Source organism: Mustela putorius, unplaced genomic scaffold (assembly GCF_011764305.1).
Source record: "Mustela putorius furo isolate JIRA1106 unplaced genomic scaffold, ASM1176430v1.1 tig00000580_pilon_pilon_pilon, whole genome shotgun sequence".
In the NCBI taxonomy this organism is placed as follows: Eukaryota; Metazoa; Chordata; class Mammalia; order Carnivora; family Mustelidae; genus Mustela; species Mustela putorius.
The window spans coordinates 14,060,397-14,076,331 of record NW_025421423.1 but is presented as its reverse complement, the minus strand read 5'-3'; the positions used below and the strand labels follow the sequence as shown (position 1 = coordinate 14,076,331).

The 15,935-nt window shown below is 38.6% G+C and overlaps 1 protein-coding gene across 4 annotated transcripts in view; it reads right to left on the bottom strand.

The window, feature by feature from the left end:
- MUSK (muscle associated receptor tyrosine kinase) overlaps positions 1-14,217 on the bottom strand; it is a 96,275-nt gene extending 82,058 nt beyond the window's left edge. For all 4 annotated transcript variants that reach the window (XM_004747788.3, XM_004747789.3, XM_004747790.3 and 1 more), the window contains exons 1-2: positions 13,754-14,217; positions 4,285-4,411 (exon numbers count right to left, since the gene is read on the bottom strand). In XM_004747788.3, the coding sequence (XP_004747845.1) occupies positions 4,285-4,411; positions 13,754-13,832 (206 nt within the window). In that variant the 5' untranslated portion in view covers positions 13,833-14,217. The remainder of the gene's footprint in view (positions 1-4,284; positions 4,412-13,753) is intronic.
- Positions 14,218-15,935: the final 1,718 nt, after the last annotated feature.

Genomic DNA, 15,935 nt, shown 5'->3' with positions numbered 1-15,935 from the left:
GTTCTAGTTCCTTGGAATATATAAGGAAGCAAAACAGCTTCAAACTGTAAAAACCGATGTTTTACATACATTATCTCATTAAATTACATGCTGTTTGTTGAGAAGGGAATTAGGGAAACAGAAAAATGTGAGAGGAAGCAACAACATAAAAGTGGGTTTTATGACCAAATAAAGATTCTCTATGCAAAATATATACATTAGGCAGGAAAATGCCCCCCCATCCACATCTTAATCCCAAGACTGGTGAATATGTTACCTTACATGGCAAAAGGGATTTTACAGATACCAAAGGTCTTAAAATAGAGTATCATGGCTTGTATAGATTGGTAATCATGATGGTCCTTGGAAGGTGGTAGAGGGAAGCCAAAGACTGAGAGGAAATGGGACAGTAGTGGTGGAGGGCTGAGGGGTAGAATTGTTGGCTTCCAAAGTGAAGGGAGGGGCCAAGGAAGGCCGGTAGCCCTCTGGGAGCTTGGAAAGGCAAGAAATCAGATTCTTCTCTGGGGCCACCAGGAAGAATGCAGCTCTGTCAGCACCTGGATTTTAGCCCAGAGAGACCAATCTCAGTCTTCTGACTCCCAGAACTGTAAGATAATGAATCCATATTATTTTAGGCCACTAAGTTTTGGGTCATTTATTACAGTAGAAATAGGGGACTAATGTGAAAACAAAAAGTGGGAAAGGAAATGGATTCTTGATATTCTAATCTCAGTGGGTGACTACCGTCATTTTCTGATCCTGAAGAGGAACCAAAAGACATACAGTAGATTTTGGTCTAATGTGACTAAGGATAATATAATCGCTGGGTAGTTCACTAGCTCACAGCAAATAATTGTGCAGGCCATGACATTCCATCTCGTGATTTTGTTGATTTTTTTGTTTTGTTATCTGTAAATGTTCATGGAAAAATATGAACATCGGAATATTTTACAGATATACCTGGTGGACCCAGAGTCTAGGCTCTCCATGAAATATAAAGTGTTCAAGATTTATAAGCTGTTGCATCATTATTGCTTAATTAGAGTAAATTGCTTGTGGATTGTGAGGAACTCTCATTTATAATTTTTTAAAGTACTTTTTTTTAGAACAGTTTTAGATTTATGGAAAAATTGAAAAAATAGTACTTTCTGTATACCTCCCGCATGAGTCTCCTCTGCTGTAAATATCTTTGATTAATGTGGGATATTTGTTACAATTAATGGACCAATATTGATACAGTATTAACCAGATACTATAAGTCTTAGTTTATTCAGGCTTGTTCAGTTTTTACCTAATGTCTTGTCTGTTCCATGATCTCATCCAGGACACTATATTACATTTATTTGTCACATCTCCTTAGGCTCTTTTTGACTGCAACAGTTTCCAAGACTTTCCTTGTTTTTGATGGTCTTGACTGTTTTGAGGAGTACTTGTCAAGTATTTTGTAGGGTGCCCCTCTCATAGACTTTGCCTTGTGTTTTTATCATGATAAAACTGGGTTTGTGGCTTTTGGGAGGAATACTGAAAAAGCAGAGTGCCACATCCCACCATAACAAGGGTATGCTATCAATGTCATTTCTCGCTGTTGGTATTAAACTTGATCATCTGGCTGAGGCAGTGCTTGTCGGGTTTCTTCTGTATCCAGATATTCATTATTCCGCAAGGGACACGCAAATAGATTTTCAAAATGTAGTTTCTTCCTATTTCACAGATCCTTTGACTAACAGCTAACTATTCAAAACTATAGCTCCATTTACTTCTTATTTACTTGTAATATTTTTGCCTTATAATAAAGGGAGGATTCAAAGTATTAAGTGATTTTATTAAAATCTATTAAGTGATGCTATTACAAGCCAAGATAGCATGAGCTTTTATTTATATATATAAAAATAAATATATAATAAATATTGTAATACTGATTTTCTCTGTATAATTTACAAAAACTCTTTTATTGCCCATTTCTTCATCTCCATATAATGCCGAGAGATAAACATATGAGAGGATCGTAGGGCTATATTTTTCAAAGCTATTTAATGATGCAGGCATCAAACTTCCTTCCCAGACAAGTTGGAGGGCTGTGGTGGGGAAAGTAGTCTTTCAAGATCGACCTTTGAATACTGAACGTTGACTGTCTAACAGCTATTATAATTTCAAAGTAGGAAAGGGTATAAATATGTCTAGATATATGCAGCAGCTGTAAAGGAATACAGAGCTCTCTAAATTCCATGATAACTTCACGGGTTCTTTTATGACCACTGTGATTCACAATCCATGTTTACAATGAAGTTTTTCTGTATTATTTAAAGACATTATTTTATTTATTTTACTATAGGAGACAAAGACATGAATAACAGATAAAAACTCATGAAAATATGGAGCATATAAATTTTAAAACTAATAGCTTAGGTGATATTGGCACAATGACTCATGTGAGAAGGAGGCAGGAGAGTGACTTGTGAAACACAGGGAGAACAGATAAGATGTGTTGAGTATAAGCAGTAAAAAATAGCAACCTGCCCAAGATTGACAGAATAAATAGAAAATATGATGGAACAAAGAGTAGAAAGGGATGGAAAGACAGGTTTATAATCATGCCACCTCTAGACGGACAGCTCTGTCACCCCTAAATCACCCACCCATCGGTGACATAAAATGTGGTCCCTTGGGGCACCCAGATGGCTCAGTCAGTTGGGCATCTGATTCTTGATTTCAACTCTGGTCATGATCTTGGGGTTGTGAGATTGATCGCCATATCAGGCTCCAAGCGCTGGGCATGGAGACTGCTTTAGATTCTCTCTCTTCCTCTGCCCCTCCCTGCCTGTTCTCTCTCTCTCAAAAAATAAATATGTGGTCCTTTTATGGTCCTGTGCTCTCTACCCAAGAAACACCCTTAAAATCCATTGCTGTTCAGCAGGCTCATTGGCAAGCTAGAGTCATGGCCAGGTGTGGTAGCGCCTCTTCAACACAGCAAGGGTATGTTAGTAGCTTCAGGCACCTTCCACCTGTGGGCTCAGCCTCCATGTTCGTCCTTGTAAGAACACTGCAGTGGGGAAGTGTGAGGCACATCAGAGACTAGACATAGAAACACTGAGTGAACCAAGGTTTCTAAGTACATTAACTTATCCCATTTCTTTCCCCTTGTCTCCATCTATATATTTTAAATGGATTTGATCAACTGTATGTCAGGCCTCTTACTTTGAGCCTTCCTATTCTAGGACTTTGGGAATAGCTTGCCTGGGAGACAACCTGAAGGGGACCAGAGCAGAGGGTAATTTTGCACATTACAACATGTATCACAGAAGGAAACATTAACTTTCATTAGGGTTTAGTGCAAGTAAAGACATAATTTTTCCTCATGCAGGTTCATGGACCTCCATCTAGGGATATCAGCGTAAGCACACTGGCCCTAGTGGAAACTTATTTTGCCTGCTGGGAAGCCTGGAAAGTGTTTCTGATCAGGTAACTATTGCAAATGAGGAAAAGATAGCATGACCTTTTCATGTCAAGTGGGAATTTTATTTGTTGGAGAGGCTGCCTCATTATATATCAATATATCAATATATCTATATCTATCTATCTATATTTTCTGACTTTCAATAAAGATTTTATTTATTTACTTGACAGAGATTACAAACAGGCAGAGAGACAGGCAGAGAGAGGGGAGGGAAGCAGGCTCCCTACTGAGCAGAGAGCCCAATGCGGGACTCGATCCCAGGACTCTGGGATCATGACCTGAGCCAAAGGAAGAGTCTTTAATGCACTGAGCCACCCAGGCACCCCTAATTTTCTGACTTTCAAAAGAAAAAGTTATGGTGACCTAGAGGTCAGGTTCCTAGACAGCATACTTTACTTTATTGGGGTAGTAAAAGTAGAGGTGATAAGTCTGGTCCGTATTAATTCCCTAGCATGTCCTGCAACATGTGCTCTGTGCCCCCAGACCTAGGATGTCATGGTGTTTCTTAATGGGGTCCTGGAAATAGCCCAGATATCCCCAAGTCATTGAAATCTCTCTTTTGCTTTGGGCAAGTCTCTCTCTCTCTTTTTTTTTTTTAAATTAAATTTATTTATTTTCAGCATAACAGTATTCATTATTTTTTCACCATACCCAGTGCTCCATGCAATCTTGGGCAAGTCTCTTAACCTCACTGATGTTCAGATCTTACATTTATATAAATGAGGACATTTGCATTTTTCAAATTCTAGAATGTGAGCTTTTATACTACCAAGAGTTTTGATTCCATTTATGACATTTAAATTCCAAGGCAGCAGTGGGCATTCTTATCAGAAAAAGGGCAGAATACGTACTTAATGAGAATTTTATTTCTGGTCCAGGAAATTTCAGGCTGGGGATAGGATTCCACTGCACACATGAAAGTAGCCACTTCTTCAACTAAGGCATCCACTGTTTCCAGAGGAGTAGTGATGACAGGAGCTACAAGGGGGGGAGACAACAGATGAGAACATTCTAGAATGCTGTTTACTAATCCTCTGTGAGCAGTCAGAGGCAACCACATACCTAAATGAGAATTGTATTTCCCCATAGCAGAAAGTTGCCAAAAGGAAGATCTTATGTAGAGAATTTTGTTTCTATTTCATACTGGCATTTGGGGATCAAAAGAGAGGGCCTTCAGGAGAATAGAACAGAATTTATTTTATATAAGTAGAGGCAGATCCAGGTTTTGTGAAGCCCAAAGTTATGTAATTTGGGTATTCAACCTTGAGGAAAATAATATAAAACTATACATCCAAAATATCTGTGGCCACCCAACATAAATCAACTTGAAGGGGAGTGTGGCTGAAGGGAATCAGAATGGAAAGAGATCTTAACAGTTGTTTAAAAACAACTTTTTCCCCAAATTTCATAGTAATATATGTTCATATGAACACATTGCTAGAGCCTACTGAGCATTTTAGAAGGGGGCTCCTGCAAACAAAAGACTTTGAAGCTCAATCTTCACCAGATTTACAAAGAATTCAGATCTGCTTGTGAGTATATTAGAAAAAGACTCGATATATAAAAAGACAAAAAACCTAAATAAAAAATGGGCGAAGATTTGAATAGAAATTTTTTCAAAGAACTTGTATAAATTTTATTTGTGTTGGAGACACAAGCACATGTAAAGAAAGATGCTTGATATCATTAGCTGTTAAAGAAATGCAAACCAAAACCACAGTTAGATACCACTTCATATCCACAACAAATTTTGGCGAGGAGGAGGAAAAATTAGAACCCTTGTGCATTGCTAGTGGGAATGTAAAATGGTGCAGCTGCTGTGGAAAACAGTGTGGTGGTTCCTCAGAAAATTAAGCCTAGGATTACCATATGACCCAGCAGTTCCCCTTCTGGTATACCCAGAAGTAGTGAAAGCAGGGACTCCGACATTCAGACAACTGTGTTCATAGCAGTGTTATTCACAGTAGCCAAAAGGGGGCAGCAAACCAAGTGTCTACCAGCAGATTGACCGGTCAACAAAATTATTTGACAATAAAAAGGAATGAAGTACTAATAAACACCACAACATGGGTGAATCTTGGGAACAACAAGCTAAGTGAACGAAGCCAGACATACTGTATAATTCCGTTTACATGAAATGTCCAGATGGGCCATTCTGTAGTCAGAAGAGATGTTAGCGACTGCCTAGGACCGGGGGAGAGGATGGAGAGATTAAGGAGTGATGATCGGTGGCTAAAGGACAGTGTGTGAAAATGTTCTGAGCTTGATTTTGATGATAAATGAACGACTCTGTGAATTGTGTACTTTAAATGGCTAAGGCGTGTGGTATGTGAGTTAGATCCCAAAGCTATTATTCATGTTTTTGTTGTTTTGTTTGTGTGTGTATGTGCCTCTGTGTGTGCCTGTGTGTTTGTATATGTGTGTGTTCCACAGAATGACAACAGGGGGAGAGGCTGTGATACGGTCCTATGGTCCTTTCTCTCCTCCTGTCTCCCTGTGAAATGAGAGTCACCTGGATTACAAGAGTTAGGAAGACGAAGAAGTTAAAAACGATGAGAGCAGCTTGGGAGTGAGATGTGCCCCCTCTTTACTGCTTAAGGAAACCAATGGATTGGCCAAAGCAAACAGGGTGGGGGCCTGGGCATTTCAAGAGCTAAATGGTGTGGCGAAGTGCCCACACCTGTTTTTGGGTGCGTCTGGAAATCTACCCCGTTGCATAATCGTATTTAAGATAATTATCATCATTACTACTTTGATGTCATTATTATTATTTATCAGAGATTTATTTACTATTTTCCATGTAGCAAACACCAGGTTCACTAGAAGCAAAAAGATGTGTAAAACCTATCTTTGCCACAATCTAGATAATGAGGATGGATAGACCCATAAAATAGTTATCATAGTCAGTTATGCCTGTTCTCCTGGCAAAATTATTAATAGTACTCCCTGCACTCACAAAGTGCCCGACTTTGGACAGTAAATTATGTGGTCATTTTAGTTAAAATGCAAGGTACACACGACAGCCAAATAAGTGGTGTGAACAGTATTTTAGCTGCAGGGTAGAGGGTGACAGCCTCATGAAACAAACTGGCACATTGGCCGTAAAACGTACATACACTATCTCAGTGAACCTTCTTTTTAAAGTAAATTCAGAGACAAATTCATGGGCAGAGAATGAGGGAACACGGAGCTTGTGAGTGTCCCACTAGGCTCCCATCATCCTCCTTAATGTTGTTCTTTTCTTAAGATCCAGTGTAAGCAACATCTTCTCCCAGTTTCTCAGACTTGCTAGACAGAGCCAAATGCCGTTTCCCTTAACCTTAGGTCATCTTGCAAATGTCACTCTAATAGCACTTGTCACACAGATGTGATTAAAACGATCTTTTTATGTCTTTGTCCCATACTCAGTTATAAAAACCTTGAGCTTTGGGGCCAGGGACCGGTCTTAGACCTTTTCCTATCCCCAGGGTTAGCACATTGACTGATGTGGTGTTTAAATTAACTGTATTTCTGAGACCTTTATATAAAAGGCCTTTTTTTTTTTAAAGGTGGAAAGAGAATAGCTGAAATAAGAGAGCAGAATTTTTAGGTGAAATGGCATCTTTCATACGTGGGCAGGAAGATTCCCATGGATGAAGTAAGCTATCAACTGTATAGTAATACAGATACTCAGATATAAAAACAGTAAATCTTATTAAGTTTGTGGGATGCAAATAATGAAGAATTCACCCCAAGGTGAATCGATCATATTGAATGCTTCCATTGTTTATTTTTAAAATTTTTTAAATTTAAATTCGATTAGCCAACTTACATTATTAGTTTTTGATGTAGTGTTCAGTGATTCATCAGTTGCGTATAACACCCAGTGCTCATCCGATCACGTGCCCTCCTTAATGCCCACCCCCAGTTGCCCCATCCTTCCACTGAAGTCATTCTCTAAAAGGAAAGACTATATACAGGGGCGCCTGGCTGGCTCAGTTGTTAAGTGTCTGCCTTTGGCTCAGGTTCCCAGGATCGAGCCCTGCTTTGGGCTCCCTGCTCAACAGGAAGCCTGCTTCTCCCTCTCCCACTCCCCCTGCTTGTGTTCACTCTCTTGCTGTGTCTCTCTCTGTCAAATAAATAAATAAAATCTTAAAAAAAAAAAAATAAAAGGAAAGACCATTGAGCAGCCAGACGGTGAGAGGGGCTGGCCCAGGGCTCGAGTTCAGATCCCTGCTCCATCACTCCCTGTCCACCCGTCACTCAGCGAGTGCCTCGGTGTCTTCGGCTGTAGCTGGAGGGCATAATAAAACCACCACAAAGGCTTGTCTGGAGGAGTCATTAAATGAGTATATGAGAAGCATTTAAAATTGTCCTTTGCATGTAGGGAACACTGTGTGTTATTTGATTTGGTAATTTAGAAACATAAACCTGAACAGTGCAGTGGTTCTCTGGGTCTCTGGATGACTTGCAGATTTACCATGAATAATTACATCTGGGATTCTATCCCAAGGAAAGAATCTCAAGATGGAAAGGGATATAGATGCCTTTCACTTTCACTGTATGAAACAGATTAATTGTACTAAATTGTACGAATCATGTTGAAGTTAAAATTTCGGCACCCAGTTCTGCCTTCTAGCTGTGGTACTGGCTTGCTAGACAGAGCCAAGCACTAATTTTTCCAGAATTTTGTGAGACAGTTGTTAAATACAACCATTATTAAAAACCAAATTATATAAATTTAGGTGACAGAGGGTCACTTGCTACACTTGTGGCAGGCAGAGCATAGCGTTTAGAGAAGTTGAGTCACTCTGTTGTACACCTCAAACTAATGTTAACCTTGTGTGTTAAGTCAGGTTAACAAATTAAAATAAAAAAATTATAATTAAATCATGTCAAAAACAAAGTAATAATACTCAAAATGGATCGCTTCCTAGTTATTTTACTACAATGTACTATTATCTATTCTCTTGAAGTAATTTACATTCAATGTATCTGTACAGTAGAAATAGTATGTAAAGGCATGCTACGGCACATCTCTTCCCAATTCAGTATTCGTCCTTTGCTTGAAATCGACTGTGGTCAGAGCATTTACTCTACAGAAATCAACGAATGCAACAAATGAGGGTTTTTTTTTTTTTTTTTTTTTTTTGTCTCAGGCAGCTATTAAACACGTATCAGTGACGCTTGTCTAAACAGGATATTATTTACAGTCACTACAAAGAGCATTTTAAAGAGTATAGATAATATAGAATATGCTCGTGCATTTGTGTTAAGTAGAAATGGCAGGTAGCAGAATTGTATAAACAGTTTTTTATGATGCATAGAAAAAATGGAACAAAATATACCATTGCATTAACAGTCTTGGAAGTTGGAATGATTTTTTTCTATTTCAAGATTTTCTGTATTTTGTATTTTCGAAATGATTCTTCATGGCCATGTGTTGTAAGAAAATAGATTGATTCATTAGTTTCTTCTCACTTGATATTTCCAAAGTGACAGAAGTAATAGACGTACTATTAATATTTTTACAAACTGTGGAGATCAGTTAAGATCAAGGAAGTAAATGTTACAGTGTCTTGACATTCACGGAGATATCCGTGAGGTATTAGGAAGAACCTTTATTGGAGTAACGCCTTCCCATCGTGTACAGTGGCCTGGCAGTCTTGGGTCATGTTTAACTCTATTTTTAATAATTTTAGCATCCAGAATTAAGAACCTATGGGCTATGAATTAGACTTTTCATTCATTATCTCATTTATCACAACAAACATAACGGCCGATACTATTATTATTCTCATTTGTAGATGAGGAATGGAGGCTAAGGATGGCTAAGTAACTTGTCTAAACATGACGAAAGTAGGAAGTGATAGAACTGACCTTCAAGGCGAAGCCTGGTTTAAAGTTCCTGTCTTTTAACTCTAAGCTATTTCACGTCATCAGCATAATACTACCCACTCACAGAGAGAAAAATAAGATTTACATTAATATCAACTTGCAGAGACAGGATCAAGTTGGTTAAGTTCACTTTGCCCATCTTTCAAAATTATCCAAACAAATCCACTTTCAAATCGTTGCGGACAAAATCACATCATTGTATTTAGTGATATTTGTTGACTCAGCAGACTGTCTCCTGTTTACTTTCGTTCTCTTATCCAACTTTCATCTCAGCCGGAGTCTGTTGAAACTAGAGCACTATTTCCTCGCTCAATCCAAGGACCGCATGAATAACAAATACATGAAAATGAGCACAACACTTTCCTGTACCCAAAGAGTAGCTTAACTTGAATCCTTGCTGCTTGATGAGAAGGACGTGACATTACCCTTTTATGGGCTCCATCACATGGCCATTGGCATGCCAGCTTCTGATTGAATAGTTGCTGATTAACAGGACTAAATGACTGAGTAAACCAAGAAGCCAGGTGTGCTTGCTCCTTTCTGTTTTTAGTAAATTAGAGCTCACATTTGGGATATATTCATGTTTTTTTTTCCCTGACATCATGAATACAGTATTGTTTTTTCAGTATGAGAAAACACTTTGTGCTGGAATATTTTCAGATTCCCCAAAGAAAGAGGATATTCAGTATTGCTCATCATTTGGCTTATCTTAGAAACTGACACATTTATTCTACTGGTGTTATAATAAAATGCAAGTTATTTTTTATGATGATGCCTTTGGAGTTTATAAACTTCATCGATAATCTCAGTCACTTACTATTGTGGTATTATTCATTCTTTGTCACGGCACACATTTTTGGTTCTTGCCTTCAGGAATGGTATTGGGCACAGGCTGGTAGGAGTTCTGGCCCAGCTTGTTAGAATGTCTGAAATTGCCTGTCCTGGGGGAATTCATTTGGGTTAAGATGTGGTCTCATAGAGATCCATCTAAAATGTGTATGTTACCCAAGAATGAACATGTTGCCAATTGTTGACAGTCCTTAGCATAGAATATAACACTGTAGGTTGAACACTAGTATGCACATCTTCATTTTACGAGGGAATAGAGGCTCACAGAGACTATGTGCTCTCCCTAAAGACACATGGAAAGACATTGGAGACCAGGAAAAGGAACTTGATCTTAATGTTCTCTTCCAAGCCTTAAATGTCCTCACTTCACTGCCTTTGTTATTCAGCCTAGACTGCATGGTGTGTTGCCATATAATCTCAGCTCCCTTACTCTCTAGTCCTTTAGCTGCAGTGACCCTGGGGAGCACCAACCTTGAACTAATCCAACCAGCTGTCCTTGGGGCTCCTATGTGCATACAGTATAGTTAGATGAAGGGAGACCGTGGTGTAGGTCAAGGCCACGACAAAGGCTCAGTCCCCAAGCCCAGTTGGGTCCTGAGCATGCCGCATGGAGTTCTTCTGCATTCTCTGGTCTGCTCCTTCACTCACTTTCCTGAGTGGGGCCCCATTCTTCGGGCCCCATTGTCTCCTCTTACTTGTCCCTTTCTCCCATGACCTTAAGTCCTAATTTATTGAGAAGTTGCCTACTATTCTGGAAATGTGGCAGAAATCTTGATATTTCTGCTCCTTCTTTCTGTTAAGGCCAATAATATTTAAAGCAACTGTGTTTCCCCAGACACGTAATGAGTTGCTCTTTCAATGCACGTCAGTATTCATGCAGGACTTGGTGTCCTGGATTTCAATGACAGCTGTGCCTGCTCTGACTTAGTCATATGTTGAATCTGTGAATCCTATCTTTGTATACATATGATTTAAGAGAGGAGGTTACTCAAATATATCTGAAGATAAACCACTTAGACTCGAAACTTCTAGGTATTGGAGTAAATGGGGTAATTTAAAAAGTGGAGTTTGGACAGGAGTTCTTTGTGCATATTAAACAAACTTAGTGCTGCTTACATGAACTCTATACTCCTACAGACTTTAAATCCCTCCATATACTTAATATTCCCCAATAAAGCACTAAATATTATTGAAGTATGTGGTTAAGGCGAGTATGCAATGGAACACGGGTTACTTTCATACACAGCGGTTTGTATATTTCTCTTGTGGGTTACGATATTGAGTTCATCATTGAAAGTATCACTAGTCGGAATGATTCAGAGCAAGTGAATTTTCCCCCTTGTCTTTGAACACTGGGAATCTCAACTAAAATTAAAATAATAAACTATTAATTCTACAAAGTCTGTTATTAATTTTGTTGAGGAAATGGTATATGGACAGTTTGAAAAAATCCACTAAATACTCTCACACTATTTAAAAATCTGTCAATCTATTTTTTAACACATTATTGTGATTCATTCATGATAAAGGACTTAGCACAAAGGTATTCATCTAAAAAAAAAAACCCTCTTTTTATTCTCTGTCAAGAATAGAGAAAGTAACTGAGATAGTTTGTGTGGAACATCCTTATTACTCTTTGTAGTATTAAAATAATAGCATATTTTTGTGGGTTTTGTGCCAGTATATTTCATGAACACATTTAAAATTTTAAGGACTGTGTTTTTAGGATAGTTTATTCTCAGAGCACATACGTGTAGTTAATGAATACTTATTCTACTAGGCCTGGTATTTTTGGCTAGGGTTGGTGTTAAGTTCATACTAGTTTAAATTTTACCATCTATAAGTAAATAAGTTATAAACAAATAAATTATAAACAAAGTTGAATTAACAATCTGACCACTTTATTTAAAAGCCAGGATGTTTGGCTTTGTTATCTTTATGTCACCATATTTTGAATTTTTCAAAATAGAGATAGTGTGCATTTGAATTAAGGGCTTTACCTATAAGGTCTGGAAACTATAAATCATTTCTTTCTGGAATCTAGAGTTGGGGTTGTTTATATAGAGAGGTAGGCTTTTTTTAATGTACCCAATCTCGACATGAGCCATCAAAATCAATTATTTTGCTCCTTATGATACTGAATTTTAGTAAATTTTAGCATTTAGCCATGTCATTTTTATGTAACTTTGTGGTTTATAATAGCGCAAATAAGACTTAGCACAGTCTGTAAGTGTGAACATTCAGGTGCTACCTTACCGGACATCCGTTGTATGGTCAGGAAGTATTAAAATAATCTGAAGCCAATGTTAAGTCTTTCTGTCTATTATTAGCTGTTTGAAAAGATCCAGATTCTTCCTTTTCTAGAGATACCCTGAAGTATTAGTTGGCGATTCAATGTTTAAATACATCTAAAGATACCTTTATGCTTATGTAAGATAGAAAAGGAAAACAAAACAACATAAATCTATGAAATCAGATTGTTTATGAGGAAAGTTGTATCTCATTAGCAGTCTTGTCCTTGTGGCTCCTGAAATTCTAGTGAACTGAAAAATGTAAAGCTATGTTTCCCATCTACATATAGATACTATACCTTCACTTATCTATACAATACAAACGTTTTCAATTCTTTGGGAAAGTAACGTAGAGGGAAAATAATTAATTCAAGAGTATCAGAAAACATAAAACTTTTTTTACTCGAATACATTTAATTTGAAAACTCTTTAACTGATATCATTCAATCTTAATTGTGTCTTTAAAGAAAAATTTCAAAGAAGCCCCCAGTCACTTTGCAAATCACGTATTTTCCTGTCTTTCTTCCTGATTTGAAATACACTAGTCTCAGTTTCATAATACACTGGCCAGAAACCATATCACTGTGGACATTCTTGCTACTGCAACAGGTGTCTGTCAGTTTCTTAAGTTGCTTTCCTTTCCCTGAGGTGGTGTTATTTCCGGTACATTCCAAAGGCTCTGAAAAAAAACTTTCACAGTTGTAGCCAAGCCAAACCATGCCTTCAACCTCAAAGTTATTGAGAACTCATTGTCTTCAGGCCCTTATTATATAGGCAAATGGTGTGGGTCTTTCTCTAATTCCAATTTTTAAGGAACTAAAATATTTACTAAGATTTTTGAAAAACCGAAACCGAAAATGGAAAGGATTTTTGTTCAGAAGCAAACACTCTGGACATCTGGGAGTAGGGTTGATTATATTCCCGGCAAACCTAATGGGAAAATGTTTTCATCCTCCATTTAGACCACCCTGAAGTTTGACACACGCATAAACAAAACGGACCTTGATAACTTGCAGTCTACCTGCTGATGTTTCCCTACAAGCGAGTGTTCCGCATGCACTATGTGGCTAAGCTTTTATGGCAGAGCTTAAGTGGGGGAGGGGTGCCTGTAGAAATGAGACCATCAATCAACCACTTATTTATACAGTTTTCTCCCTCTCCATCCATCGCACCCCTACTTCACCAAGCAACACCCAAGCCCACCATCACAGTAATTGGTCGTGATCAGAACACGCACACATATACACACATACACTCTAGAACTGTGACAAGGCAACACAAAGACAAGATTCCTGAAACAAACCTTTTGGAAGTTTCTCAGTCCCGCTGAAGGCAACCAAAGTAAGAATATGTACGAGTGGAATGTTGACGAGCTCTCTCATGATTAATCCAGGCTCACGCAGGAGAAAGTTCCTTCTGGACAATGCAAGGAAAATGCCCCCACAGTTTACATTTTAAAGCATAGTTGGTTACAAAAGGGTCGTCTGCTAATGACTGTTTGTGTCAGCAGCTCCACAGGCTCTAAGTATAATCAGGAATTCTCAGACTTGGCTGTAGTGATGGACACGGCCAGCTGGTGAGTATCCACTTAGGCCAGTAATGCAAGTGTAGTGCTGGAGGAACAAGGGAAAGAAAATCCCTTTAGAATCCCTTTTAAGACAGTGGCAGAAGGACAATACTAGATGCCTTTGCAACTGTCACTGTCTTCCCTGAGGTAGAGGTTTCCTGATCTGATTCAATTCACCACCTCTCTGCCTCACACCAGAACCTGGGGTGTATCATTTGGGCTCCTCCCCATCTCTTACGCCACCTCCTACTTCCTGCCCGTTACCAGTTCCTACAGATGGCACAGACTCCATATTCCTGGATTTCTTCCCCTCCATTGACTCTGACTAGTACAACAGTATCCCGAACTCCTCTCCAGATGTTCACCTCCTCTGAATGACAGTGTCCTGTCTATTCTCACCTGTGTCTTATTATCCTCTAATCTGTTCTCAGATGGACTCTCCCACTCCAGAACCTTCCATGGCTTCTCACCACATGAAAACCTATTCAGGCTCTCTCTGATGACAAAGGAGGCCTTGCTGGACTTGCCCATCTTGCTAGCCTCATCTGTTATAATCCAAGCCTCTGTTCTAATATTTAGCAACCTGTCGTAAGTTCCCTCCATGAGTTGCTCAGGCTGTTCTGTCTGCTTGGAGTGCTTTCCTCTTCTCTGCCAGTTAACATCTCAGCTTGATCATCTTCCCTCCTGGGAGCCATGCCAGACCCAAAGTCTCAGATCTTCCCCAAGTTACATTGGGTTTGGCTTCTCTGGGCATGCACTTATCTATGTCTGTAGATCTGTAGATTTCTGTCTCTGTGTCTATATTTGCACATCTCTATCATTGTACTTACCCCACTGCTTTAAGGTGTTTTGCCTTGTGTTGATGTACCCTCATTTCTGAGTCCATGGAGTTGGCTGCTCTTGGCTGTCAGCCAGTCACACTCCTTGCAGCAAGGTTTCCTGAGTTACAGCTTCACAGCTTCCACAGCATTCTACTATGTGAATTGCCTTTTCCCACGGAACAGTCTGTCTTGGAGACTTTACCAGGCTAACACATACCACGCTACCTATTATGTCTGTTGACAGCATGGTCATCTCATGTATGGATATATGATGGTGATTTACTCTCCAGCAATGCACAAGAGACCCCATCTCCCCACACTCTGGTCAACATCTGCCTTTGAATTTTTATATTTGATAGAGTAAAAATGGTATTTCATTGTTTTAATTTATACTATTTCACTGAATACTGTTGGTAATGAGAATTTTTCATTGTTTTTATTGTTATTCATTTTCCTCTTTGGCTTTTGTCTGTATTCTTCTTTGGTTATTTTTCTTCTTATTTATAGGAATTTTAATGTATGCCCACTGTAAAAAATTTAGGTCATTGGTCTGTTACATAAATTGCAAATATTTTCCATGTAGAACACCTCTATTACCTAACCATAGTGATTGATTCAGAAACTGGCTTATAGCTCATACTGGCCAGTTCAAGGTCTTATATTTTCCTGGGCCTTTTGTAATAAGCGCTTCCTTCTTAGATCAGCACCTATGATGACCAGGTAAACCAGGGCTATTGGAAGCTTTTATGCTCCATGAAGAAGAAATAATGTGCAAAGCCATATCTATCTACTGGACTTCTTTGTTGTTTAAATTAATAAATTCGCCCTTCGGGGGGCTTGACTCATATAAGTTTGAGTCCTTAAACTGCAACCAAAATAATTCTCATATAATTTTAATAGAAGAGGTAGAGATTTGATGAGGTTTCTGTTGAGTATATCCTATGAATGCTATATATTTTTCATGGGAAATTTGGATGTTAGTAAGATGAGCACATATTTCATGTGCAATTTAGGAATCAGCAGGATGAACAGTGTGGCTGCCTGTAATTTCCATAAATAATACCAGGGAAAGTGCAGGGTTCTAGAAATTTGGTTGA